Source organism: Triturus cristatus, chromosome 5_2, assembly GCF_964204655.1.
Source record: "Triturus cristatus chromosome 5_2, aTriCri1.1, whole genome shotgun sequence".
Lineage (NCBI taxonomy): Eukaryota > Metazoa > Chordata > Amphibia > Caudata > Salamandridae > Triturus > Triturus cristatus.
The window spans coordinates 761259503-761286613 of record NC_140588.1 but is presented as its reverse complement, the minus strand read 5'-3'; the positions used below and the strand labels follow the sequence as shown (position 1 = coordinate 761286613).

The window sequence follows — 27111 nt, the reverse complement described above, 5'->3', positions numbered from 1 at the left end:
CACCATACTGCACATAAACAATCACAAAAGGTGATTCCCTCATTCTATGTGTGATGCAGAATGAAGCACACATAGAAAGAGGAAAAAAATGAGGAGAAATTAAAACATTTCTCCTCGCTGCACCTCCCTACGCTTCCCCTGGGAAAGGGTAGCATTCTGGCGCATTTCCAGGTTTACGATTTCTTGTAAATCTAGAAATGCGGCAGAAGCCATGGGTGTTGCGTGGGAACACCCACAGCAACAACCATGACACTCCCCTTTCGCGCAAAGTGTTGTTTGTAAAGGGGCCATATTTACAAGGACACAAAAAGCCACGCAGGGTGACTTTGGGCCAGATGTGCGACCATTTGCTTTTGCGACCTACAAATTGCGAAAAATTGCGATCCGCAAAGCAAATGCACAACAGTGTCAGAGACACTGTTAGCGATTCCCAATGGGGTCGCAAGAGGCTCATGAATATTAATGAGCCATTTGCAATTTGCGACCCCATTGGGAATGGCTTGTCCTCCCAGGGATCGTGGTCTGCTGGGCTCAGCAGACCTCCATGTCTAAGACTGCTTTTCAATACAGCAGTTTTTTTTAAATGCAGCCCATCGTCCTTAAATGAAAACGGGATGCATTTAAAAAAATAAAATGAAACGTTTTCGTTCCATTTTTTAAGGGCAGGCAATGGTCCCTGGGACCACTACCTGACCATAAAAAACTATTTTTGGAGCCACTCAGAAAGGGGAACAGGTCCCCTGGGGACCCCTTCCCATTACCAATTCCAGTAACACCCTCTTGAAGAGGGCGGTAATTTGCGAGTGTTACGCGACTAACATTCTTACATAGGGTTGAGACTCGCTATTCCTAATTAGCGAGTTGCAAATAAATTGCGACTCACTAATAAGGAATTGTACATGGCCCTGTAAACATTTTGTAAATATTAGGCAGCAGGTAGCGCTGCTGGTGTATTACAAAAAGTGATGCACCGGCAGCGCAAGGGGCTTGTAAATAAGCTCCTTAGTATATTGTCAGCTGTGAACTGCGAATTATTGCGACCGGCCGGGCGGGAGGTCCATGGGCTGCTGCTGCTACTCCATGCGCTCCCAAGCCATTCCCCCTTAAAACATCCTCTGCTCTAATGTGGAATTTGCAAACTTCTGAAATAACTCTTTTAGTATCCCAAAGAATAACAATATTAATGCCTGACCACAGCTGTTTTGTGTAATAGTAACCAAGTTATGAACAACTGTGAAATGAAACAAACACCAGGTAACCATTACAATATATTTTGTTTTTATAGCGTATTGTCAAGTGTTGTAAACCAGCTGCAGACTGGGGACCAGCATTGCCACAAAACAGAGGTGAAAGATACAAGGATATGAAAGATCCTAAACTTGATAAAGAGACTAAAGAAGACCTAGAGCTACCAACGTTTGTGGGCACGGATAACCCCTCTTTTCAAAGAGAGTAAATGTTTTGGACTATGCATCAGTTTCACTGAAGAGGAAAGGATACGCAGTATGCTTTTCCAGATTACCACTCACAACCGGAAATACCAACACCTTTAGCTATGATTTTATGAGGATAACATCATACAAAAAGCCAGTTTACATCTCTAACCTTCTGGAGAAAACTATGATGAGTCAGTCCTGGGTGTGATGTTCTATGAATGTAACTTGTCATTTCCGCAACCTTATAATGACTATCTGTGAAAAGGACTACCTTTGTGATCAATGCATACGAATATAAGGCAGTTAAGAACATATTCTACAATAGGCATTATTTAGAACATTTGCCCTAGATGGCATCACACAAAAATATATTTTAAATAGAAAATTCCAATTGTCACAATACATACAGTGACTACAGAATGTATCCTAATGCTGACTGGATACACGAAATCCCAGTACAGTGAAACTCAGTGTTACCAACGGCTTAGGTCATTTTGCTATTAAGTTGTTGTTAATGAATATCATAAGCTATTGGGCTTCCTTCAATTTGCTTGCACTTTTGTTTTAGTATTGAGTCTACAGATCTTCTGAAATGTGACTGCTTTTTCTAATTCACGTCACTATGACAAGACTAAATTTGTGAGTTTAGTTCTCTCAACTCAGGGAATTTAGACTTCAATCCTGCAGGCAGGAGTGTTAATTTTATTACATCTTTCAGGTAAGAAGCATCGCAAAAAAGGAGTATAGCCACACTCCATTGCCAGAGTAATTTTGTATTTTTTAAAATGTTTATAGCAGTTAAATATTATACTAAGTTTATCTTCTGTCAATATGTGTGAAAGAAGGACATTTATTATAAAAGTCCAGTAATTGTAATAAACCTAATAAACAGTTTTCCAAAGGTCAGCCTTGATCAGTTTGATACCTCTAAATCATTTAAAATTGTGATTTTTCCTATTTAATGCGAAACTAAGGGGCAGATGTACGAAATTTCCATTCACCAAAATGATTGCAAATTATGCACTGACTTTATGTGATTGGAAGAGAATTTTAAGATCAGACCAATATTCTTATAGGCCAGTTTACACAATTCTGAATTGTAGAGAGTCACAATCCAACCTACATTATGAATATTCATGAGGTAGGTCACAAATTCTGACTAAGATCAGATGCCATAACAGGGATAGTGGCCTGCTAGAGACAGCAAACTGCCATGCCTGCGATCACATTTAAATAAAGTAAACTTTCTTTTTAGGATTTAGCCCAGTTTCCGTTTAGCAAAAAGGACTGCACTTATAAAGATTTTTTTTTTTTTTTTTAAGTTTGGGAGGTAGTAGTAGTCTCCTGAACCAATAGCTGCTTCCCAGCATTTTTTGTTTTAGGTTGTGTGATCCAACAACATCTCGTTCCGGTCCAGAGAGGGATAGTAGCATAGGATAGGTCTCTGGCCCATCCCCACATATGGGGCCTTTGATAGGAAATCTTCTCAAAGACGAGCATGAAAAGTGCAGATTAATCATGGTGTGAACAAATAAATACATTTTCAACAACTCAGAACATTGGATTAGAAAGTGTCATACACCTAAGTCCTATCCCACTACATGAATACTGATTAAGGCCCCTCTGAGCTAATGTTGTCCGGAGGTGTCAGAACAAAGTAGTTGCAAAACAACAGTGAAGCATTGTGAATGAATACAATACTGCATGATAGAGGCAGCAGAACCTTTGAGAAAAGACACATTACTGAACCCATGCTATAGAGTCTTCTTCAATAACAGTGTCTTCCAGCAGGGGGCGTGGCTTAACAACATGGCCGGTTAGACGTGTTTTCTTGCTGCTCCTGCTCCAACGGACGAAATCCTAGGACTATCCTGGCGTGATGGTGACCCTCACTAGCCTGAAGTGCAATCGAAACCCCCCCTGAGTTTGAAGATCCTGGCGGGGGCGAAAAATAGCACCCTGTCACGACGTGACGGGTGGCTGGTGACTTGGTGCAATCCTGAATCCCAGCGCACAGCGGCCGCCATGTTGTGATCTCGGCGAAGGACGGCGGTGGACGGCCCCTGAACCTGGTAGCGGGCGCTGGAGATGCCCGTGACCCCAGGCGAGGCCCATTAACTGTGAGTTGTCGGAGGGGTCGCCTCGAGAGGAGGTGCCGAGGGACGGCCGCTGCACCGAGAACGGGCTGCCGTGGTCAGGCATGGGGCGAGACGGGAGCGGTGAGGCCTACTTGCCTCTGCCCGATAATTCTGCAATACTGGTGCGGCGGCCCCGGGCGACAGAGGGGTACCGCCGTGAACTGCCTTGGGCCTCCTGGTGAGCTGGGAGGAGGCCCGTGATCCTGAGGGTGCCCTGCTACTTGGTGCAAGGTGACTGCTGCCTATGTGACAGAAGCGCCTGAAGCAAACCGAAATGTGCCACGGGGCCTGCACGACGAGTCTGGGCATAGAGCTGCTGGCCTGTGACGGAGGCCCCAGCACAGAAGGTGAGGGGCCCGCTTACCCCCCCCCCCCTCCCGGGGTACATCCTGAAACGCCCGCTCCTCTGGCCCACGTTGAGGACTTGAGCAGGGGGGGGTGAGGAGACACCCACCCCCATAGCGCAAGAGATCTCTTAGTGCCTGAAGGACCACGAGGCGCACAGACAGGACTTGGGTTATCCGCCCCAGCCGGTCTGGGACAGAAGCTCCTCAAAGACATAATATGCAGGCTCCCCCAGTGCCAGAGGGGCTGGGTAGCACAAGTAAAGGTCCAACACACTTGCCTCGCGAATTGGCGGACCCTGGAGTTGCACGAAGTGGCGGTCCGTGTAGAGAGGCCCGGTGGGGGCATATAACAATCCTGGCTAGAGCAGGGCGAGACCGGGGACATAGCGTCAACACTGAAGACCAGGACTCTGGTTTGACGGCGGGTGTGCGCCTGAGGGCAGATCCCGTGGAAATCCACACGAAGTAACTTACCTAATGGGACCCCAGGAAACGGCATACCGAGGTCGTGCTGGGTATGGGGAAGGACAGGCCCCTTCAAGGTGCCCAAACAAATAAAATAATGCAATATACGGTTCCGGGCCTGGCAGTGGCGGATCGTCACAGAACAGTCTCAGACCACGAAACTCCACAGGATGCAGCGGCCCGAGACAAGGCAGACATACTGGAAGCAATTTGTGACTCTAGAATGGTGCTGGAATCCAAAATGGACAGAATGACCATGGACCACCTGCGCCTAGATCTCAGAAACGTGGCGGATAGGGTTACCACAACCGAAGGTGACCTGAATGCTTTGCAGACGGAGGTCCGTCAGCTAAGGGAAACGGTGACGGGCCTTCGGGACCACACGGCTCGGCTGGAAGATAGGGCAGACGATGCAGAAGGCCAGTGGCGGATAATAACCTCCGTTTATTGGGATTTCCGGAAAAAGTGGAAGGGCCGGCAGCGGACCTATTCCTTGAAGTCTGGATCTGCACAACATTTCCAAACCTCCGCCTCTCCAAAATATTCGCTGTCAAGAGGGCCCATAGGTCGCTTGGGCCGGCGCCGCAACCTGGAGCCCCACCTAGATTCATGTTTGCTCCATAGTTCAACTTTCGAGACAGGGACGCGATCCTGCAACATATCCGCACTACTGGGCCGCCCAGATTTGAAAACCAGGATATCCATATCTTCCCGGACTACACGAAAAAGGTGCAGGACATGCATAATGGCTTCCTGGGTGTCAAACGTCGGATGCGAAGCCTCAAAATTAAATATAGCTTAATGTTCCCGGCTCGGCTTCGAGTTCAGTATGACGGCAAGGTGCATTTCTTTGATAACCCAGCAGAGGCAACGCACTGGATGGACTCGCTGGGCTTGTCCGGCCAAGACCAAAACAACAGCTGGCAGGAACGAAGGAAGCGAAGTGGGCGACAGCGGAACCGACACCGACGCGAGGTGGAACAACGGTCGAGAACCCAGGAGCAGACGGATGGAGGATGTATCATGGTGGGACCAGATGGCACACTCCTCATGGAACGGGAGGCGATTCCCACGCAGAACCAGTTCTCTCCACTGTGCCTGGTACAAGAAACACAATCGGACCTGGGGGGTGCCACCGGCCAGGTGGGGGGAGGACTCTGATGCTGGCTGACTGGCGGACTGGGAGCTGTGATCGAAGGGGTCTGGGTCACGGACACTGTGAGTACATGCCCTGCACCAAGGGGCACTGGACTTAATTGAGGTACTTGAGTGGGGGGGCCAAAGACCCGGGGACTCAATGGGGGGGGAACAGGAGAAAGGTTTTTGAGGGGGTCACACTATCCCGCTAATGTATCTGTTTGGAAGGGCCAGCTGTAGTGTGCTGAGGTGACCCGGCTAGACCATTGGTCAGGCGGGGCCACGCGGTGCCAGGTAGCCGGTTACGTTTTGGTGGTTGGGAAAGGGGTTTCTTCTCTTGTGAAAGTCGGTGCTTTGAAAATAGTTACTTCAAGTTGGGTGGGGTGAATTAGGGGGTGGGTGGTGTTTTGTGGCGGGGTTCTGAGTCCTCAGACCAGGAGTGGGTTATGAGAATGAAGTGCTACTGCCTGTGGGTGGGGGGGGCTGAGGATCTACATTTTGGTTCTGTTGGGGATGTTGCCGGGTTTGGGCATTGTTGTACGGGTAGAGGTCTGACACGATCATACTATGGGAGGTTATGCTACAAAGCGATAGGGGGTCCCCTACAATATTATGGGGTGCGACGCTTCCCATGAATAAGGAGAGGTAGGCTCAATGCGACTATATGCGATGGAAAATTGGGGACCTTTGGGACTCACTGGGCAAATACAATAAAAACCTGAGCAGGCGTCGTTGGTATACAGAGGGGGATAAGGCGGGTCGGTTGCTGGCACGCCTGATTTGGGCGGAGACGCAACCCCTCCGGATTTTGGCACTAAAAAATGACCATGGCAGAGTGGTCAATACGCAGCACGAAATTAACGATACATTCTGGACCCACTTATGTAGAATATACTCTGAGCCTGACGGCCCTGTGGCCCCCGAGTTGGTGGAGACTTTTCTGGCGGGGGTGGAACTGCCCTGTGTGGACCCGGAGAGTCAGGAGGCTCTAGGAGCCCCCTTTAGGGGGGAGGAGATACGGGCGGCATTCGCCCATCTGAAAACTGCTAAGTCCCCAGGAATGGATGGTATGGCGGCCGAACTTTATAAGGAATACGGGGGGATCCTGATTCCTAAATTATTGGAAATCACGGAAGAGGCTGGTGAGTGCGGACGGCTCCTAAATTCCATGAGGGAGGCATTGGTAGTAATGATCCCCAAACCAGGGAAGGATCTCCTGCTCCCCAGTTCTTACAGGCCAATTTCAATGTTGAATGTAGACCTTAAAATTATAAGCCAGGTATTGGCCAATAGGCTCCTTCCATATCTGCGGCGACTGGTTCATGAGGACCAGTCCGGTTTCGTACCGGGCAGGAACACGCTACGGGACATTCGTCGCCTCGCCCATGTTATGCAAACATTGGAGGGACGGGCCCATCAGAGCACCTTAGTGTTCCTAGATATGGAACAAGCGTTCGACTCGATTAGATGGGACTATCTCTGGTAGGTACTTCTAAAAATGGGTCTGGGCGAGGGTTTTGTCAACTGGGTAAAATTGCTTTATACCCATCTGGTGGCGAGGGTTCGCACGGGACGGTATGTGTCGGACATAATACCCATAGCAAGGGGGCTGCGGCAAGGGTGCCCGCTCTCCCCCTTGCTGTTCACCCTGGCTATGGAGCCATTAGCCTGCCACCTCTGCGAGGTACTTGAGGAACAGGGCATACGGATTGGGGGTTCGGAGCATGTTGTGTCCCTGTATGCCGATGATGCGCTCATCTACCTAACTCGGCCAACCCAGTCCTTGCCAACCTTGATTGCTGCACTAGCGCGGTTTGCTGCCGCCTCTGGGCTTTCCATCAACAAGATGAAGTCACAACTCTATGCGATTGGATCGGAGAGTGATTGGGAGGTGACCCAGCGTCCGGTGATGGAACTCCCTTGGGCGACGGACACGCTCCGATATTTGAGGATATGGATCTGCAGGACTGAGGCCATATTTTATCAACATAATATGGGAAGGATTATCAATGGGCTGCGGGGTAGTATTGCCTTTTGGAACATGCTTAACCTCTCCTTAATGGGGAAGATCACCTTGATAAAGATGGTGGTCCTGCCTCGCTGCCTCTATACGATGCAGGGGTCCTTTTATGAACTCCCGCACAGAGTATTGAAGCACTCCTGGTCCTATTATTGTGGAATGGGAAGAGATGCCGGGTCAGTCTTGAGATCATGAAGCACAGGTGGGGACAAGGGGGTCTAGAGGTCCCAGATTTAGAGCTTTACTACTTCGCAGCGCAATTACAACATGCTATAGTCTGGCTGGACACGGACCACTCCTGGGAGAGGTCGTTACTAGAGGGTACTTATGGGGATCAACAGCTAGGAGCGCTCCTCTGGCGAACGGGGGGACAGCGGGATCAAAGTCCTTCATTGGTGAGACTCGTAGCGGCACTGTGGAACCGAGTGACACGACGCCTGATTCAGGGTCGGCCGTTTGCCCCGGAGGCAGACTTCTGGCTCATGCCACCCTTTGCTCACATAGATCAGGTGATGTCCACGGATAAATGGAAAGACGGGGGCTGCCTGATGTTGTCTGATCTTTACCCGGATAATAAATTCATTACTTATCAGGAGGTGGTGAGTAACTTTGAGCTGGGATCAGGGCAGTTTCTGCAGTATGCTAAGATAGCGGCAACAGCGCGGCACCTGTGGCCCTCGTTCCCAGAAGCCCAAGAGCACACTCACACCCTGGTCACTATGCTCGCCATGGCTGGGGGGCGTGAATTTGTCACTCACCTCTATAGGGCGTTACGACAGGATAAGAAAAATAACCCCTCAAAATAGAGGATTCTTGGCAGCGGGTGTGTCCGCAAGAGATTACGACTGGAGACTGGGAAAAGATACACAAAGGGGTCCGGAAGGTGTCAGTATGCAATCGCTTTAAGCAAATTCAATATAATATATTACATATGACCTATCTCTCACCCAAACGGCTCCAGGCCATTGATAATTCCAGAGACCCACATTGTCCCAGATGTCGCAGTGCTCCGGCGGATTTCCCGCACATGGTGTGGTCATGCCCAACAATCCAGACATATTGGTGAATGGTCCTAGAGGACCTGACCAGGATAACGGGTTGGGTACTTGATCTGGACCCGCGCGCTTGCATATTGGGCCTGATTCCACAAGATCCTAAGCGCAAGACGAGTAGGCGGTTCCTGGTTCTGGGCCTCGTGATCGCCAAAAGGCGTATCGCGATCCATTGGCTAACCCAGCAGGGGCCACTAGTGGCGATGTGGAGGACTGATTTGAGGGAGTAGGCACTTGCAGAAGAAGTGCATATGCGTAACACCAGGAGAGATAACAAACTACCGGAAGTGCTGCTGGCGTGGGGAGTTATGATTCATGAGATAGCAACACACACCGCACAAACCACACAGGCATGTTCAGAGCCGCCGCCTTCTGCGGGGGGGACGACCCCAGGTTCTAGGGAGCAGACGCAAGGGGACCCAGTATAGGTGATACGACACATGGACATCGAGTTACCCAGACCCGGTAGGATGGGGGGAGGGGACGGAAGGGAAGGGGTTCAGGGAGGGTTAGTTGGGGAGGGGGGAGATAAGTTGCAGTTAAGTTTTGATGATGTTTATAACAATGAATGAGAACAATGACGAAAAGTGGAAGGGAGGACTCCTCCACTGATAAGACTTGTGGTCTAATTCCTGATTTGTATTATCACAAAACCGTGCTCCACCTCGGCTGAGGCGGACATGATTGCTGTTGATTGTTGTATATTGTTTGCTGATCTGGAGGAACACTTAATAAAGAAATCCCCCCCCCCCCAAAAAAAAACAGTGTCTTTCAGCAATAAACAAACATGACTTGGTTGACTACTTGCCGCAAAAATAATAAACAGCTCATAAAGATGATGAGACATCCATTTTTAACAAGATCACCTCGAAACCTAGCTGAGGCATAGTTAGCATAAGCTGAATTTTCCTGGCTTTAACTGGTCATAGCAAAATTGTTTTAAAGGCAAAGCATCATATAAATGTACATATGTGAATGTGAGTGTGGATTACTATTGCATAGATTGTTAATAATGCACAATTTTAATTAATGCACAAATGCTCTGACATGTTCATGTCTCCCTTGATCCACAAGCTAACCAGGTAAGACAGGTTTGATATGTGGCTGTTTTCCCCCCTACAGGCTGACCATTGGGGAAAAAAATATTATTTCTAGTTAATGCTATCAAAGAGACAACTTCCTGTCCAATCAGAATGGGTCACCCTACCTAACACGGGGGTCATCAAAGACAGTGCCAAAAGGTTCTAGGGTATCACATTTTTGTACCTGCAACCTAATCCTAACCATACCAAGCGTGCCCCCTACACAATGTACTGGTAGGCAGCTAGATTGCATTTGACAGTATTCATCTTAAGACTTAAAGCGGGATAAAGGACTGCTGTCAAGATGAAAAAGGCCAAAGGTAGTGGAGAAAGTAGTCTTGCACATATTAGAAAAGTGTAGTGGAACCTGACAATACCCTTTTGTGAAATACAGGGTATTGATATACTGAAGATCTCCTAGTCTTTTTATCATGTAATCTACCGTAGGGTGCTATAAGCATCAAAGGTTATCAAAGCACTGACTTGCCTAAAATCTATCCAAAAAGTAATTGACTGATCAGGTTTAGGTGATGCAGCTCAAGGGGCAAAATTTACAAATTCTCCCTATGTCACAGATTCATAATCACAACAACTCATCCATACACCCCATTCATTGGTGGGGCCCATAACACTAACACGCACTTGTCATTCAATAAATCTGACTCGAATCCGCACACAAGAGAAAAGCGCTGGACATGTGAGTACCTTTTTACTTATCAGGATTACATTTCTTTACATTATAAACATTTTATACATATACACCTACAGAATCCTGACCTTAACATCAAGGCACTCGACCACTTGGTTGATGGACCAATTAGTTGGACTGGTTGATGGTGAATTAGAACCAGCTAAAACACAATTAAAGCCTAGGAAACATTTGATATTTTCTGTAATTAATTAAAGAACCACAAACTCATTTCCTATTATTTCAACTTTTGTTTATCTAATAATAATTCTCTGCGTTAGCATTTATTCACTACAGCTCCTAATATAAACTCAGTTTTATTTAAAGAGAAAACAGGCATTTAGTAAATAAGCATGAATTTAGAAAACGCAGTTGATTAATTACCAATTAGCAAGCGTCGACGACTTTCTGATTAAACAGAGAGTTATCCACATTCTCTGGTACCATTCCCAGGATAGGCTGTCCAACCCACAGCAAAAGATCAAACCGCCAGATGAAATATAAGAGGCACTGCAAACTTCTCTCCCGAAAACCAAAGAAACCCAAGGCAAACCAATTAAAATTGCCACCAGCTCAATGCAGACCCAACGCCATGAAAGATCAAGCCGATGACCACCCCCCTTTGGCGGATGAGGGCTTTTTATACCCTTTTTCCCTCTTACTTCATATTAACATGCAACATTTTAGGGGTAGAGTAAATGTTCTGATTGGACAGTTCGGGGTTATCTGTAAGGTTCTAAAAGTTTCCCAGGGTAAACTGGTTCTTCGTGAAGACTTGGCATAGAAAGGCGCACATTTTATAATGTTCATTTAGCTCCTAGGCGAGAGCAGCGAATGTAACAGTTTGAGGAAAAGAAGTCATCTTTCCACAGGTTCTGTATTGTCCTTTCCGCTGTTCCCACACCGTCGTCAGTTGGCAGGCAAACAAGTTCCTATCCTTGACAGGGAACATGGTGTCATAGATTTGGAGAGATTTGGAGATCTCCAGAGCCATCCGATTCTGCACAGAAATCATCGCGCTCACAAGGTGGCGTCTTCTTCAGAGACTCTATCTTGGGTACCGCGGCCTAATAGGCCCGAATGCTAACTTAAGCAAAAACAGACACAACAGTAATTAAAATATAGAAATGGAGATTCTAATGTAAAACCCACACTAATCCCTATGTATATTAGTATTTCCCTAGCTGTAGCAACATTTAAAGCGATAATACTCACCATTTAATAGTTTTGAAAGCACAAACAATCACAAAGCAACATAGATCATGCAATTTCCTATTTCACCACAATCTAAGGTTAGTTTGCGTACCATAATTAATGAGTTAATTATTCTGCCATGCAATTAGCATTTTAGCCCCACGTGTATCTTGTGTTTATCAAGGTGCAAAAGTTGATAAGTAATTTTTCACTGCAAACAGGTTATTGTAAATTAATTTTTAGAATGATTACGTAATTCATTTCATGCAATTTAGAGGAGGTATACGAAATTTTGTTTTACTTGCTCCATCAATCCCCCCTTTGGTAATTTTAAACATCACCACTATTCACTAAATTTTCTAAATTTCTCTACGGAAATGGTTTTATTCAGTTCCACTTGCATTTGTTAGTTTAAATCATTGTATTCTCCATACGGTTCTCTTTTGTTTTCTTGTATACATTATCTTGCAACTCTTCCAGTTCTATTTCTTCTATCTTTCTTTCTCTTATTTCCCTCTCTTTCCTTTTCTTGTTTTCTCTTTTTATCTTATTTTGTAATTTTCTTCTTTTCATGCACACACATCCTAATCTCAATATTAACACTAAAACAATCACAAAGGTCACAGGTATCAGTATTTTTCCCACAAAGGAGCTACCTAGTTTTGTTAATATATTCTTAATATTGGAAAAACCCTTACCAAGTTTCTCCCATATACCTTCAACCTCCATTGGAACAATTTCTTCATGCAAATCAGTTATATTTTTAATATATTTCTTTAGGTTCTGACTTTCGTCAGGAATATAATTACAGCAGTGTTGTACTTTCAGCATTCCACAGACTTCTCCCTCTTTGGCCAATATAATATCAAGAACCAGTCGATTTTGCACTATCATCGCTCTCATGGCAACCATTTCGGTATTCGATTTGGGAAAAAGGGGGTGGTGATGGACAGAGTTTCTGAATGATGCAGAATACTCTTACCAAGTCAAGAGATCATGGTTTTAATCCATCACCGTTTTTTAGCTCACTGCACCATCCCAGCTCAGAACCTGGCTACATGCAAATTAGTCTGTACCTGTCCCAGTGCATGATGGGAACAGGGCAAACCAAACTACCAAGCCAATTCTTATACTGGGAAGGAAACAAGCTTCCGGGGATCGGTTTCTGGCATCACAGCCTTCGTCAGCCCGGCTTGCCTGAATCCTGATGGTGCAATGAGCAAGGGACTCACGTCTGAGCATACCCTCCCACACTGAGTGTGGATAAATTCGATTTGGGAAAAAGGGGGTGGTGATGGACAGAGTTTCTGAATGATGCAGAATACTCTTACCAAGTCAAGGGATCATGGTTTTAATCCATCACCGTTTTTTAGCTCACTGCACCATCCCAGCTCAGAACCTGGCTACATGCAAATTAGTCTGTACCTGTCCCAGTGCATGATGGGAACAGGGCAAACCAAACTACCAAGCCAATTCTTATACTGGGAAGGAAACAAGCTTCCGGGGACCGGTTTCTGGCATCACAGCCTTCGTCAGCCCGGCTTGCCTGAATCCTGATGGTGCAATGAGCAAGGGACTCACGTCTGAGCATACCCTCCCACACTGAGTGTGGATAAATTTGATTTGGGAAAAAGGGGGTATGCTCAGACGTGAGTCCCTTGCTCATTGCACCATCAGGATTCAGGCAAGCCGGGCCGACGAAGGCTGTGATGCCAGAAACCGGTCCCCGGAAGCTTGTTTCCTTCCCAGTATAAGAATTGGCTTGGTAGTTTGGTTTGCCCTGTTCCCATCATGCACTGGGACAGGTACAGACTAATTTGCATGTAGCCAGGTTTTGAGCTGGGATGGTGCAGTGAGCTAAAAAACGGTGATGGATTAAAACCATGATCTCTTGACTTGGTAAGAGTATTCTGCATCATTCAGAAACTCTGTCCATCACCACCCCCTTTTTCCCAAATCAACCATTTCGGTATTCACCATTAAGAATCCTCCAGCTGTGCTTGTTGATAAACGATCCACAACTGTAGAAAGTTCTCAAATTTTATGTGCATTCAGAGATATTCCAACTGCTGGTATCAGTGCTCCAAAGATATCACCTATAATTTCTGACCAACTCTCCCTCCTTCTACCTGTTAGCTGTCTACCTATTTCGTGCAATCCATCATTTCCCCTTTCCACATGAAATATTTTTTTAAAGACTAGGCCTAGGTAACAGGTCCTGTACCAACGGTCCGGTAACCTATAATAAGCTCTGTTCCCACAGATGTAATATATTCCAGGGAATACTGGATCTTTTCCTCCTTTAAATCCCCATCCTCCCATGATTTTGTATAAGTCATGGCATTCACTTGCACCTACAAAATAATTATCATATACAGAATTATCTCTACTGATGCATAACTTCCCTTTCTGGGGCCAATCTCAAGCCATTGCTGGATTTGTTTCTCCCTTCAAATGATTCTCCTTCCCAACATCCCAAAATGTTGTTTTCATCTTTTCCCCAGACACCTTCTTTTGCACTTTAACTCTCCTCTCCTCTCCGCTACGATGTTCAGGAAAGTTTTCTATTCTTTTCTTAAACTACAAGTAAGGTTATTCTTAAACACTTCTTCTAAAGTTAATTCTCTTGTTTCCAGGAAAAATTCACCTAGTATTCTACCAGCAATCACTTTGTTTAGTTCAGGAACTACATGAATCTGTGAGAAAATATTATCTACATCAGTGTAATAGTATTCTAATTTTCCTGTTTTATAAAACAAACTAGCTAAGACACTACAAGTTATCCCATATGTCAAAGGAAGGTGATGATAAGTGACACCTTCTGATACAGATGCAGGTAACTGCATGCAGACATAACAGTCTCTAATCTCCATTGTTTCACATATTCGTACAATAATTTTGAAAAAACATTAGTAGAAAAATCGTTTATGGACTTATCTTTGTGAAGTTCTGTTCTATCTACCAGTTTTGTAACATGACTTTCATCAGTCTTTTCATTATTAGTTCCGTTTACTGTGTGTCCATCTATATTTTCGAATGTTACTCTAAATGAAATTGTTATTGCTAATATGATCCAGACAAGCATTAGTAATCCTGTATAACAAAAACACATTTTACACCATCTTCAGAGAAATCCACATGTTGGATTTCTATTTTCATTTTTTGCGATTTTGGTAATGATCAGTGTCTTTTGACTTAGCCTCTATTCTTCAACAATTTACTTTTGTCTAAACCTAAGGCTTTGGTTGCCTGCTTGGTTCTTTTCTGGTCACGTGTCTTGTCCGGGTTTTAATTCCTTTTGATTTCCTTTGCCACTCAATCCATGTATAAATTGTCTTTGTCTTTGGGTTCACAGTCTTTGTTCAGAATTTCCTGATCATCCGTTTCTTCTCTGGTGTCAGACAAGATACTCTCAGGATTTCCGAATCTTCTTCTCCTTTGTCCACTTTCTGTACAGTCACTCTTAGACTTTCTTGGCTATCAGCTTCTTCTTGTATATCAGGAAGTGCCACATATGTCCATTCCGGTGACTTGTACTTCTGGTTTGGTTTCCTTATCCTTTTTACTCTTTGCAAGTGTTTCTGATCAGTGTCCTTTTGTTTTTCTTGACTAGACACTTCATTCACTTGTTCAGCATTATCATTTTTTATTCTGGTTAGTCGGTATCTCAATCTCTTGATTTTGTTGGGCCAAATATCTTCTTTCAAAGGCCTTTTCAATTTAGATCCTTTCCCTTCTCGCTCTGTTTTCCAAGCTCTTTTCCTCAAAGTTCTTCCACCTTTGCTTTCTTCTTCACTTTCTTCAGATTCTGTATCTGTGTGGATTTCACTTTCTTTGGATTTTATCTTCAAGATTTCAGGTTCACTGTCTGTATCTATCCCTCCTTGTGTTTCTTCCACGCAATCTTCCTGCTGACTGTCCCTTTTTCTACCTGTGTGTGTTGTGTCCCTACACCTCCTCGGGGCTCTTCCACAATTACCTCACCCTCACTATCTGTATCAAATTCCTGACCTTCTATCTCTATGATTTCGGGGGGAATTTCTCTTGTCCTTGTACTCTGGATATCTTTTCCAAAGATTACCTGTTCAGTTTTTCCAGTGTCCTCATCTATTCTTTCTTGAATTCCCACTGGTTCTGTCTCAGATTCGGAACTGGTATCAGGAATTTCAAGGCGTCTTATTAGCGATATATTTTCTTGTCCAACAATTTGACTTAAACCCGTCTCTCCTGCTCTGGGTTTTGTCTTGCTCTCATTTCTTCTGATTCCGATTCGGAACTGGTATCTGATCCTTCTAGTTGTTCCTCTTCAGATTGATCTTCCGGATTTGGGACTCGAAGAGTGTGACTGGCATGAATCCAATTCTTCACTCCTGCACACTTCACAGCAGTTGTTGTTGTCAGAATCACTTGTCGTGGTCTTACCCAGCGTGGAACCAGACACTTTCTTCTTCTGTGTTCTTTTGTGCGGACCCAATCTCCAGGACTCAAGTCATGAGCTAGCTTCTTTTCAAGAGTGATAGCATCTGGTCCAACCTGATGAAGCACAGAATGTACCATATCAGCCAATCTTTTGCAATAATCCAAGACAAAGTCATCAGATATAGGCAGCAGTTTGTTGACGGGAATAAAAACATGTCTCATCGCTCTACCCATGATAATTTCATGGGGGCTCAGACCAGTTTTCCTATCAGGAAGTGATCTAATTGTCATTAGAACTAGAGGCAAGACATCTGGCCATTTCAGACCTGTGGCCAAACACATTTTTCCTAATCTGTTCTTTATGGTGCCATTTATTTGCTCCACCACTCCAGAAGCCTCTGGTCGGTAGGCACAATGCAGTTTCTGTTGTATATTCAATGCTTCACAAATCAATTTTATAACCTCATTCTGGAAATGTGTTCCTCTATCTGTTTCAATCGTTACTGGGAAACCAAACCTAGGAATGAACTCTCTCAGTAGGAGTTTTGCTACAGTAACTCCATCATTCCTTCTGGTCAGGGAAGCCTCAACCCTACGTGAAAACAGACAGACAATCACCAGTACATATCTTAGCCTGTTACATGAGGGCATTTCAATGAAATCAAGCTGCATTCGAGTGAAAGGACCTTCCTCCCGTCCTACGGTTCCCAAGCTCACCACAGTTTTCCTTCCTGGATTAAATTGCTGGCATATGAGACATCTCTGACAAAGGCTCTCAGCTATAAGCCGAATCTTTGCATTATACCAAATCTGTTTAAAAGTCTAATCATGGCATCCCTGCATATGTGAGCCTGCCCATGGTACATCCGTGACATGTTAGAGATCATGCTATTAGGCATTACTGGTCTTCCATCGCGGTAAACCCAAACTCTGTCTGCTTCTCGTGGTGAACATCCTGATTTTATCCACTGTTTCTTCTCCTCTTCCTCTGCCTCTTCCTGTAACTGTCTCACTTCATCCCATGTACCTATGGTGTTAGTAAAAAGCAAGGGACATAAATCCATTTCCTTCTCCCTGTTACGATTTAATGAAGTTTGGTTTCATGCACAATACTGTGCTAGATCGTTGGCAAATTCATTGCCTGCTGACACAGTCAGTTCCCTTTCTGTGTGCACTACATTTAATAACAGCAATCTGTTTAGGCAGCTGTATCGCCTCAATTAATTTTCCAACTATTTCTGCATTTCTGATTGGAGTTCCACTTGACATCAAGAACCTCTTTGGGACCAAATTTGCCCAAAGTCATGCACCACTCCAAACCCATACTGACTGTCAGTAATCACAGTGACTCGCAAATTCTTTCCCAACTTGCATGCTCTAATCAGTGCAAACAATTCAGCAACTTGAGCAGATTGTACTCCTCTCAAACAAGATGCTTCCAATACAGTCGCTACAGTACACACAGCATATGCAGCACTCAAAATCCCTTCTCCAGTTCTTAGGCAAGACCCATCCACAAACATCACATAGTCACTCTCTTTCAGAGGCACATCTTTTATGTCAGGACGCGGTTTGGTGCAAAAATCAAGCACTTCCAAACAATCGTGATCAACATCATCTTTCACCTCCGCATTCACAGCATCAGGTTGTAATGTTGATGGGTTCACATTAGTGCATCTTACAAGACTCACATTTGTAGCACCCAAAATCACCTTTTCATACTTAGTCAGATGACTATGCGTCATGAACTGTGTTTTACTTCTTGTCAAAAGGATCGCCACATCATGGGGAACAAACACTCTCACAGGGTATTCCATTATAATTCCTTCACTTTGTTCCAAACTCTTACAGGTGGCTGCCACAGGCTTTCAAACAAACAGGCTACAGCTACTGGATCTAGTACAGCTGAAAAATACGCAATCGGTCGTCTCAGTCTTCCATGTCTCTGCACTAACACAGAAAGAGCACACCCATCTCTCTCACTGCAATATAGCTCAAATTATTTTTCATAATCAGGCATTCCAAGAGCCGGTGCTTCACACAAGCTGTCTCTCAATTGTTTAAAAGATTTCATCTCTTCTTTATTCAGCTCAAGGGGATCCTTCACATCACAATTTGTCAAACGTACTAGTGGTTTTGCGATCAGCGAGAAATTGCTGATCCACTGTCGACAATATCGCACCATTCCAAGAAACATTCTGACTTCTCTCTGAGTCATTGGTGTTCTCATTCCTTTGATTATTCTAATTCTGTCCATTGTTACTTTTGTCAGGCCTTTTTCAATCTTATGACCTAAGTATTGTACTTCTTTCTGACAAAACTTTAATTTTGATGGGGATACTTTAAGTCCTCCATTGGCCAAATGATTTAACAGCGCAACTGTGTCAACCACGCATGCTTCTCACATCTTCGATGCCACCAATAGGTCATCGATCTATTGGACAAGCACTGAACTTTCTGGCATTTTTAAATCTTCCTGTGACCTCTTTAGAATCTGATTAAATATTGAAGGACTCTCTGTATACCCTTGAGGGATACGGCACCATGCCAAAATACGCTCATGTGTTGGCTATCAGGGTGCAATGGAATAGAAAAGAAAGCATGACACAAGTCAATGACTATGTACCATTCTGCATCATGGGGAATCTGATATAGAATTACCGAAGGGTTTGGCACAATGGGACAGCAAGGAACAGCAATTTTATTCACTTTTCTCAAATCCTGTACTAACCTAAAGGACCCATTTGGCTTTTTCAAACCCATGATCGGAGAGTTACATGGACTGCTCATTATCTCTCTCAGAATTCCTTGTTCAATCATTCTGTCTATTACAGGTATTACTCCTGCAATTATCTCTGGTGTCAATTTATACTTAGGAATATTCGGGTAATTTACTCCTTCTTTTAAAGTTATTTTCACAGGATCTACCCTTTTGATTAATCCAACATCCTCTCCTGTGAAATCCCACACTTCAGTTTTAACTGTTTCTTTCAACTCTTGAGGCAATCCTTCCGGATCAAATACAACAAATGCCTCAGTAATTTCAGGTTCTAAGTTTGCCATTGTCATTCTATACAGTATGTCTTCATCGGGAGTTTCAAAGGCTATGCCATCAGGTGTACAAAAGATGGTGCAATTCATCTTGCACAGTAAATCTCTCCCCAACCGATCTACAGGACTAGTGTCACACACGACAAATCGATGCATATCAGTGAATTTCCCTATTCTAACCTTTACAGGATCAGTAAGATAAGCTTTTATCTGTCTGTTTGAAACTCCAACTACTTGGATTGTTTCACCCGAGAGAGGAAGATTTTTCACTTCAGCTGATCTAACAGTTGAACTAGTAGCACCAGTATCCACGAGGAAAGTAATGTTTACTTCATTCACCTTTCCATCCACAAAGGGTCCTGTCTGATCTACCTCTAGAGTTGTGCCAAGTACGCACTCCTCTTCCTCTCCTAGGCACCGTCAATAATTTTCTTCTGACTCACTCTCATCGCGTTGCAGCCAATACTGCGAAACGGCAGCATCGCGCGATAGCTGTGTTACCTGTTCTTCGGTGTAGAATCCTGTCTCATTACTGTATCTTTGAGGATTTACGTTCTGTGGAAAAGGTGGCTTTGGGACCTGACACTGTTGGGTAACAAACTGCTGCTGTCGCGGCGGTTAGCAGCTCACCTCATTCTGCACCTGTGGATTTAATGATGAATTATCACCATTAGCACATGGTGGCAATTTACACTCGGATTTCCAATGCCCTAATTTTCCACAATTATGACATGGCCATTTCTTTTTAGCTTCCTCTATGCTTATCTGTCCTTTTCCTTTTCCAATAGTAGGCTTTTGTTTTGCTTGCCCCAAACCATCAGCTTGCTCGATTAACTGGGCCTCTTGTCGCTCGGCTACCTTAACCTGTGCCCACATTGCCTTTTCTTTCAGCTTACGCTGTTTGGCTTCAATTTCACCACTAAAATATTTTGCATGTCATAACACTTTGTCTATCTTTTTGTTTTGCCAATCTACTGTATGTTGTTTAATCATTTCACTAACTTCAGGCCTTAAACCATAAACAAATCTGTACACAAAATGACTCAAATCCTTTTCACTTAATTTCTCATCTCCACTGTATTGTTTAAAAGCCAACAATTACCTTTCGTAATACGCATGCACTGATTCTTTAGCCTCCTGGTAAGTTATATCAATCTTTTCCCAGTCAGTGTCTTTCGGAGATACTTTATTTTTCAAAAAAGTAATTACCTGATCATATTTTTTCATTACTTCTGGATCAGGGGCTCCCATTTTTGGATCTCTAGGATATTCTTGTGTTGGCCAATCTATTTTAATTTTACATTCTGACCATAAATCTGCAGGTACAATTATATCAAAAAGACCATTCAGATCTATCCACAACACCTTTGAAAGTTTGACAAACCTTTCTACCTGTCTGTACCATTCAACGGATTTTTCTCTTAACCTTGGAAAATCATTGGTAAATGACAAAATATCCTGTCTAGTCCATGGAACATGCACATATCGTCCTCCAGGAATTTCTCTCATGGGACATTCTGTTACTACTGGCTCCTTTTCTCTCACTGGGAATGCTAGAGAGGCCTTATCTGTAGTTTCCTCTCTCTTCCTAAACCATCTACTTTTCCACCGATCCATATCACCCCATTTTCTTAATAATGCAATCAATTCTTTAATTTGGGTCAGTCTCCCTGCAGTATTGAAGTTTTCAATATCTTTTTCTGAAAAATCTACCCTATATGGCTTTTGTAATGATCTTATTTTCCTTGCTCTTCAAGTTATGCTTATACATAAAAACATTAACTCCTTATCTTGGTATGCTTTTAATTTTTCTGTTGGAATTGTTCCTACAATTAACTCTTCTAATGTTACTTTTAATTTTGCTACATCTAAAGGTTGTAGTTCTGTATCTTTTTTCTGTAAACTTCTTAACTAATCACTTAATTCTTCCAGTGTTGGTCATACAGGAGTTGTCTCTATTTTCATTTTATCTGTCATTCTCTCTGGGGTTTCTGTTGCTGATTTTGTTGTCATAGGTGTCTCACTCGCTGGACTTTGATTTACAGTTACATTTTTAGGGGTACTTAATCCTGATATTCCTGCCGTAATCTTCCATTCATTTTCTCCGGAACCACTCCTTTCTTTCTCCTTTTGCATACCGAAATTATACAGGACTGTTAAACAATGCTCACTATCTTTTTGTTTATCAAAAACTGGTATCACCGGTCCTATAGTTACAGGCACAGTGCACTCGGCGTCACAAACGCAGAATCCTGTTGATATGGAGGTGGGTTTTTATAAAACATGTCTTCTAGCACTTCATCTTCTATTTCACTCACTCCATATCCGTAACCTTCTGACCCTGTGTTATTTCTCTTTGCTGTGCATTTTCTGCCACTCATCTCTCCAGCGTTTCTCAGAGGAAACATACCATCAGTCATGCTCACATTTCGCCATCTTCTCATCCTGTCATCATGACTTTCTTGACCACAATGTCTACCAAACATATAAATATACCTTCTTCCACTCTGATGCCTTTCCCTTTCATACATCTCTTCTTCCCATTCAGTCAAAGCCTCGAATTGGGTAGGTCTGGGTTTCGGCTCCAAACTCATCATTCTATCTCTTAAATTTCATAATACCGCCAAACTAAATGAGCCATTTTCCGGAAATGCTAGCACTCCATCATCTTTGGTATACTTTGCCCAATTCTCTAACCAATTACATGTATGATAATCATATTTCGCTACCATAAAAGATGCAGGCGTTTTCGGTGGAGGAAGGATCTGTCCTTCCCTAGTTACAATCGGCTTATCCTTTTTAAATAGGTCTTTGATTTTTCCAAACCATGACTTCTTCTCTTTCTCAGGTGGATCGTAGTACATCATTTTTAATTTTCAAAGTTCTTAATCAACTAAACTTTGCTAATCACTTCTTTCACGGCTTCTCCGTATTCTGTCCAATCCCAGCACGACTCACACTAACGCAGCAATCCTGAGCGTCTACGGCACTCCTGAAAATCTCCAATCTCAGCGCGACTCACACTAACGCACCAATCCTGGGCGTCTACGTCACTCTGGTAATTCTCCACTCCCAGCGCGTCTCACACTAACGCACCAATCAGCTTCGTCTTTCTACAGCTGACCAATCCCAGCGCGGTCTTTCTGATGTCAGCCTTTCTCACTACTCCTGCTCTTGCTGACCCCTCCTTTACAAATGTTATCAGCAAACTTTTCTTACATTTTCTTTAATCAAAATCTGTTAGTAACAACATAAAACATCTCCATTGCCTGTTTCGCTAAACCAAAGAGATAGCTTTGTTCATTTATACAAGAATGCTGTCTTTCCAGTAGGCAGCGCTTACCTCTATCCTACCACAGAATTTTCCGTTACACCGATAAAGTAGCACTTCCCTCTACCTTATCCTTCTATCAAGCAAAAGGCAAACTGTTTCTCTGGGGATAAAACACATGTAGAGACTACAATGCTCCTGAGAATTAAGGCCAGAGTTTCACAAGAGAACCTATTAGCATGCCACTCACACACATTCACACAGACTTTTCCCTAACATAACACAATTCCGTGGGAGGGGAGAACATGGCGTCCAATGGTCGGGGTGTTAGGTATTGATTCTCTGCGTTTTTTCACATGAACAGTGGCGTTTCATGCTCTTGCGATAATTGAGAAAATGCGATCGAATTTTATTCCGTTCAAACTGAAGCTCAGTATAAACTGTAAGATACAGGAAACGAGTGGAGGCTGCGGAAGGAGGGAATATGGATGGAAGCGCCATTTTCCAGCAAGAGAAGCCGGGTGCGTTTGGTGGAGAGAAGTGGATACATCGGAGGGGAAAAAAACTGCATGAACAGGTAAGATCTGTTTAAATCTTAACCCCGGACTGGCGGATTTTTCTGGGGTATTACATGACACAATCTTTTTTTGAACCCGTGATAGAGGTGGCGGGATCAGAAGTTTCCCCAGTGTCGGCTTCTGTGGGTGAGAGCCGTGGAGAAAGCCGAGTTGAAAACCAGGAGGTGCAGGTAACTCTGTGGACACGGGCGGCTCTGGAAATTCGCTGTGGAAGGAAAGCTACGGCAAGGTTCCCGATACACAACGGGAAAGGCAGAGATGGTAAAAGCGAGAAACCGGGTTTCCCACAATCCACCAGCTTTGAAATAGGAAGAAAAAGACGGCAGGAGAAATCTGAGGATACCGCTACGAGGCGGCTACATATTGTTAGGTCAGATTGCATGGAATCAACTTATTATGTACGGTCTGAAAAGGTCTCTAAAGAAAAAAAAAAAAAGAACCTTTAGATTCTAAAACGAAATATCGATATACTTTAAGAAGCACTGGCAGAACCTTACCAGACTCCCTTAAAGCAACAGGGTGGGGGTCTATTAGCTGATAAGGACATTACTGAATGTGAGGTTTTGAGCACTAAAAATCAAATAAAATCAGTAAAATCAAAGAATAAAAATAAAAGGAAGCCAAAGACAGAAATACAAAAGCAACCAAATGTAAACCTCACACCTTCATTCAATGATTATTTCTAAGCTGTTCCTAACACATTAATTCTAAAACCTGTAGAAACTAAACTCATTAGAGAGGAAAACGGTCATAGCAGCATATGTATGGCATCCCAATTCCCGGATGATATATTAAGCCCTAATAAATTTCAACTATTAGCAAGCATGGCTGCAGAAGAGGGTTAGAAAGAAGTTCTGATCCCAGACCAGGGTGATGATAGATCAAGTAGAGGGCAGTCAGTGCCTGGAGAAGGAAGCAGAACATATTGACATTACAAGCTCTTCCAAATCTCGTTCAGTTTTAGATCTTTTGCAGACATTAACTGAAGAAATAAGCAGTAGGTTTAAGGTATCTGAAAAAAAAAACTGAAATGAAAGTGTTCTGTGAGAAAATGGAGGACAAACTAGATTCTTTGACATTGAGAACTACTGCCATAGAAATTAAGGTGGAGGAGCTTACTGTAAAAGTAAACGAGAATGCCAAAGACCTCACTATATTAAAAGAACACGAAATAGGCATACAGGATAAACTTGAATCTATTGAAAATTCTCAGCGAAGGAATAATTTGAGGTTACTTAAAGTTCCAGAGGGAGCTGAAGGAGGCAATATAAAATAATTTGTGGTCAAACTGATTAAAGAAGCAACCAAAGTTGACTGCTCAGAACAAGTCTTAGCAGCAGGTATTCAGAGGGTGCATAGAGACCCATTTAGACTAAGTCCCAACAAAACAAGGCCCAGGAAAATCTTGATCCACTTCCTGACTTATAACCTAAAAGATGAGATAGTGAATAAAGCATTAAAATTAAATACACTAAGTGAGGAAGGATTTTCTTTTCAGATCCGGTCCGATGTCTCCTCTATTACAGCATCTAAACAGTGGGAGTTGGGGAAATTAATAGATCCTTTTAAACAATCAAGTGCAACAGCTCAGCTTAAATTCCCTGCAACACTAAAAGTGATGTTCAACAATAAAATGCATGTTTTTAGGCGAGGTGAGGAGGCTGAGGCTTTTCTGCAGTCTATTTCAAAACAAGGAAGTGGAACAATGGCTTTGTAATCTGCTTGGCTTTAAAAATACCTCTTTTTAACTCTCAAAATGTTTCAAAAATATCACGTATATTAATTAGAGACTGACTAACAAATTAACTGCAGAGAATGTTAGTTAACAATTATATCTGATTGCTTCATCGTCCTGACCATAAGAGGGAGGTCTCATGGGCCAGGGTAGGGCCACAAGAGGAGGAGTAGGGGTTCTCCGGGTGAACACTTGGAGGGGTGATGGGTGGGACAGAGATAGGGCACTGGGTGGGGTGCATAGGGGAAAATACAATAAAAAAAATAGTCAGATTCGGCACAATTATTTCTACATGATGTCTCATTGTTATACAAAAATAACGATGATGGCCACAACTGACCCAGCAATATATCTGAGAGTGAGGTCCTGGAACCTAAATGGACTTAGGGTAAAACACAGGATGGAAAGAATATTCCAATATGTTAAAGATGCCTCAGAGCAAATTTTTATTTTCCAAGAAACTCACCTTACCGAACAAGAAATTAAAAATGTATGCAAGAATAAGAGATGGGTCCACAAAGTAATATGTACCTCACAACTGAAAACAACAAAGGGGGTGGCCATAATCCAAAAATGAATTCCAGCCCTATCAGTGGAAAGTTTTAAAGTCGACAAAATGGGAAGATGTGTTATAGTTAAAATAAAGCTTCACACATATAAATTTACTGTTGCGGGTTATTACGGTCCTCATTTAGATGACTTATTTCCCTTAAAAAAGATCGTTACTGAACAATATGATGAAACATCTTGGCTGGATAGACATATGGCGGGAAAGAATGGGCACCAGGAGAGGGTACACCTTTCATAATAAAAAGTATGGTCATAAATCCAGACTGGATTTTTTTTTACTCAGTATAGAACTGAGAGATAAAACATCTAAGGGGACATCTATCAGATCATGTGCCAGTCACTCTAAGTTTGAAACTCCCAAGTGAATTGATTAATAAAAGATGGACATTAGATCGGGTGATTTTGTTAGATCAGGATGTAATTGTTAGCCTAACGACCGATACAAAGAATTATTTTCAGACTAATCGGGAAAGCTTACCCATTGAAATAGTATGGGATGCCTTCAAAGCCTACTTAAGAGGTCGGATAACAGCTATTCAGATCACCAGCCAGAAGAAATATAAAGCAGAAATAGGAGAAATTGAACATAAAATTCAGAAATTAGAAAAATAATCTATCCCCCAGGTAGAGGTTCTGCAATCTCTTAGAACAAAACTGACTGAGGTGTTAGATGCTAGATTGAAAAAAAAATGGGAGGCAAGTAAGCTGGCCAATTTTGAATATGGCGAAGGCTGCGGGAAGCTGCTAGCTTGGAAAACTAAAAATGATATTGCAAAAGCCAACATAAAAGAAGTAGTCTGCGACACAACTGGAAATCTATGTAAAATCCCTCAAGAAATTGAAGAAGCTTTTCAATAGCATTTTAATAATGTTTATTGAGAAGATTTAACTCCACAGGCTAAAGCGATAGAAGCATGGTTCGAGCATATCCCCTTTAATAAAATCACCGATGAAAAATCCAATAATCTTAACAGACCAATAAGCCAGAATGAAATTAAAATGGCAATAGAGTCAGGAAAAAAGGGAAGGCGGCAGGACCGGATGGTCTTCCGGCAGAACTGTACAGAGTATTAGGAGAGGTTCTCATCCCCGTAATGGTTCAATTATTCTCCCATATTTTCAAAAACGGAGGGAGAATGCCTCCCTCATGGGACAAAGCTACGGTAGCCTTGATACTGAAACCATCTAAGTCGCCCAGACAATGTAACGCGTTTAGGCCGATTTCTCTGCTAAATCTTGACTACAAGATTTTTGCCAAGATTTTAGCAGAGAGAATGAATGGAATTATAACCGACCTAATACATGAAGACCAAAAGGGATTTGTGAGAGGGATCAAGATCTAACATACAATTTAATAGGGGCCGTAGATATGGCAACATTATATAAAATCCCAATGGCTATTATCACACTCGATGCTACGAAGGCTTTCGATCGGGTCAACTGGGCCTATTTAACTTTTATCCTAAATAAACATAATCTCGGGAAAAGATTTTGCAGAGCGATCTCTTCAATTTATCATACACCAACAGCAAGAATACTGATAAATGGTAACCTCTCTCCCCCAGTATAAGTTCAAAGGGGGACTAGGCAAGGATGTCCTCTTTCGCCCTTGCTCTTTAATTTGTACATAGAACCGCTTGCCGAGAGGATTAGAAGACATGAGCATATACTCCCTTTTAAATATAAAAACTGGGGGAAAAAAAGTATCATTGTATGCAGATGATATGATGATATTTATATCTGATTTAACAAAGGCCATCCCCTGCATATATAATCTAGCAGAGCAGTTCGGAAGTTTCTCGTGATACAAGATAAATCAATCTAAAACTGAATGTATGGCCTGGAATATCGATGTTCGCCCTTTCACATACTCATAAAAAAAAGAAATAAGGTATCTAGGTATCAGAATCACTCAGAATATTAATGAT

General features: G+C 43.2%; 1 protein-coding gene across 1 annotated transcript in view; it reads left to right on the top strand.

The window, feature by feature from the left end:
* LOC146829236 (sodium- and chloride-dependent neutral and basic amino acid transporter B(0+)-like) overlaps positions 1-2342 on the top strand; it is a 393036-nt gene extending 390694 nt beyond the window's left edge. Inside the window, exon 14 of the mRNA XM_085607866.1 lies at positions 1286-2342. Within this exon, the coding sequence (XP_085463992.1) occupies positions 1286-1456 (171 nt within the window). The 3' untranslated portion in view covers positions 1457-2342. The remainder of the gene's footprint in view (positions 1-1285) is intronic.
* The last annotated feature ends 24769 nt before the right edge of the window (positions 2343-27111 follow it).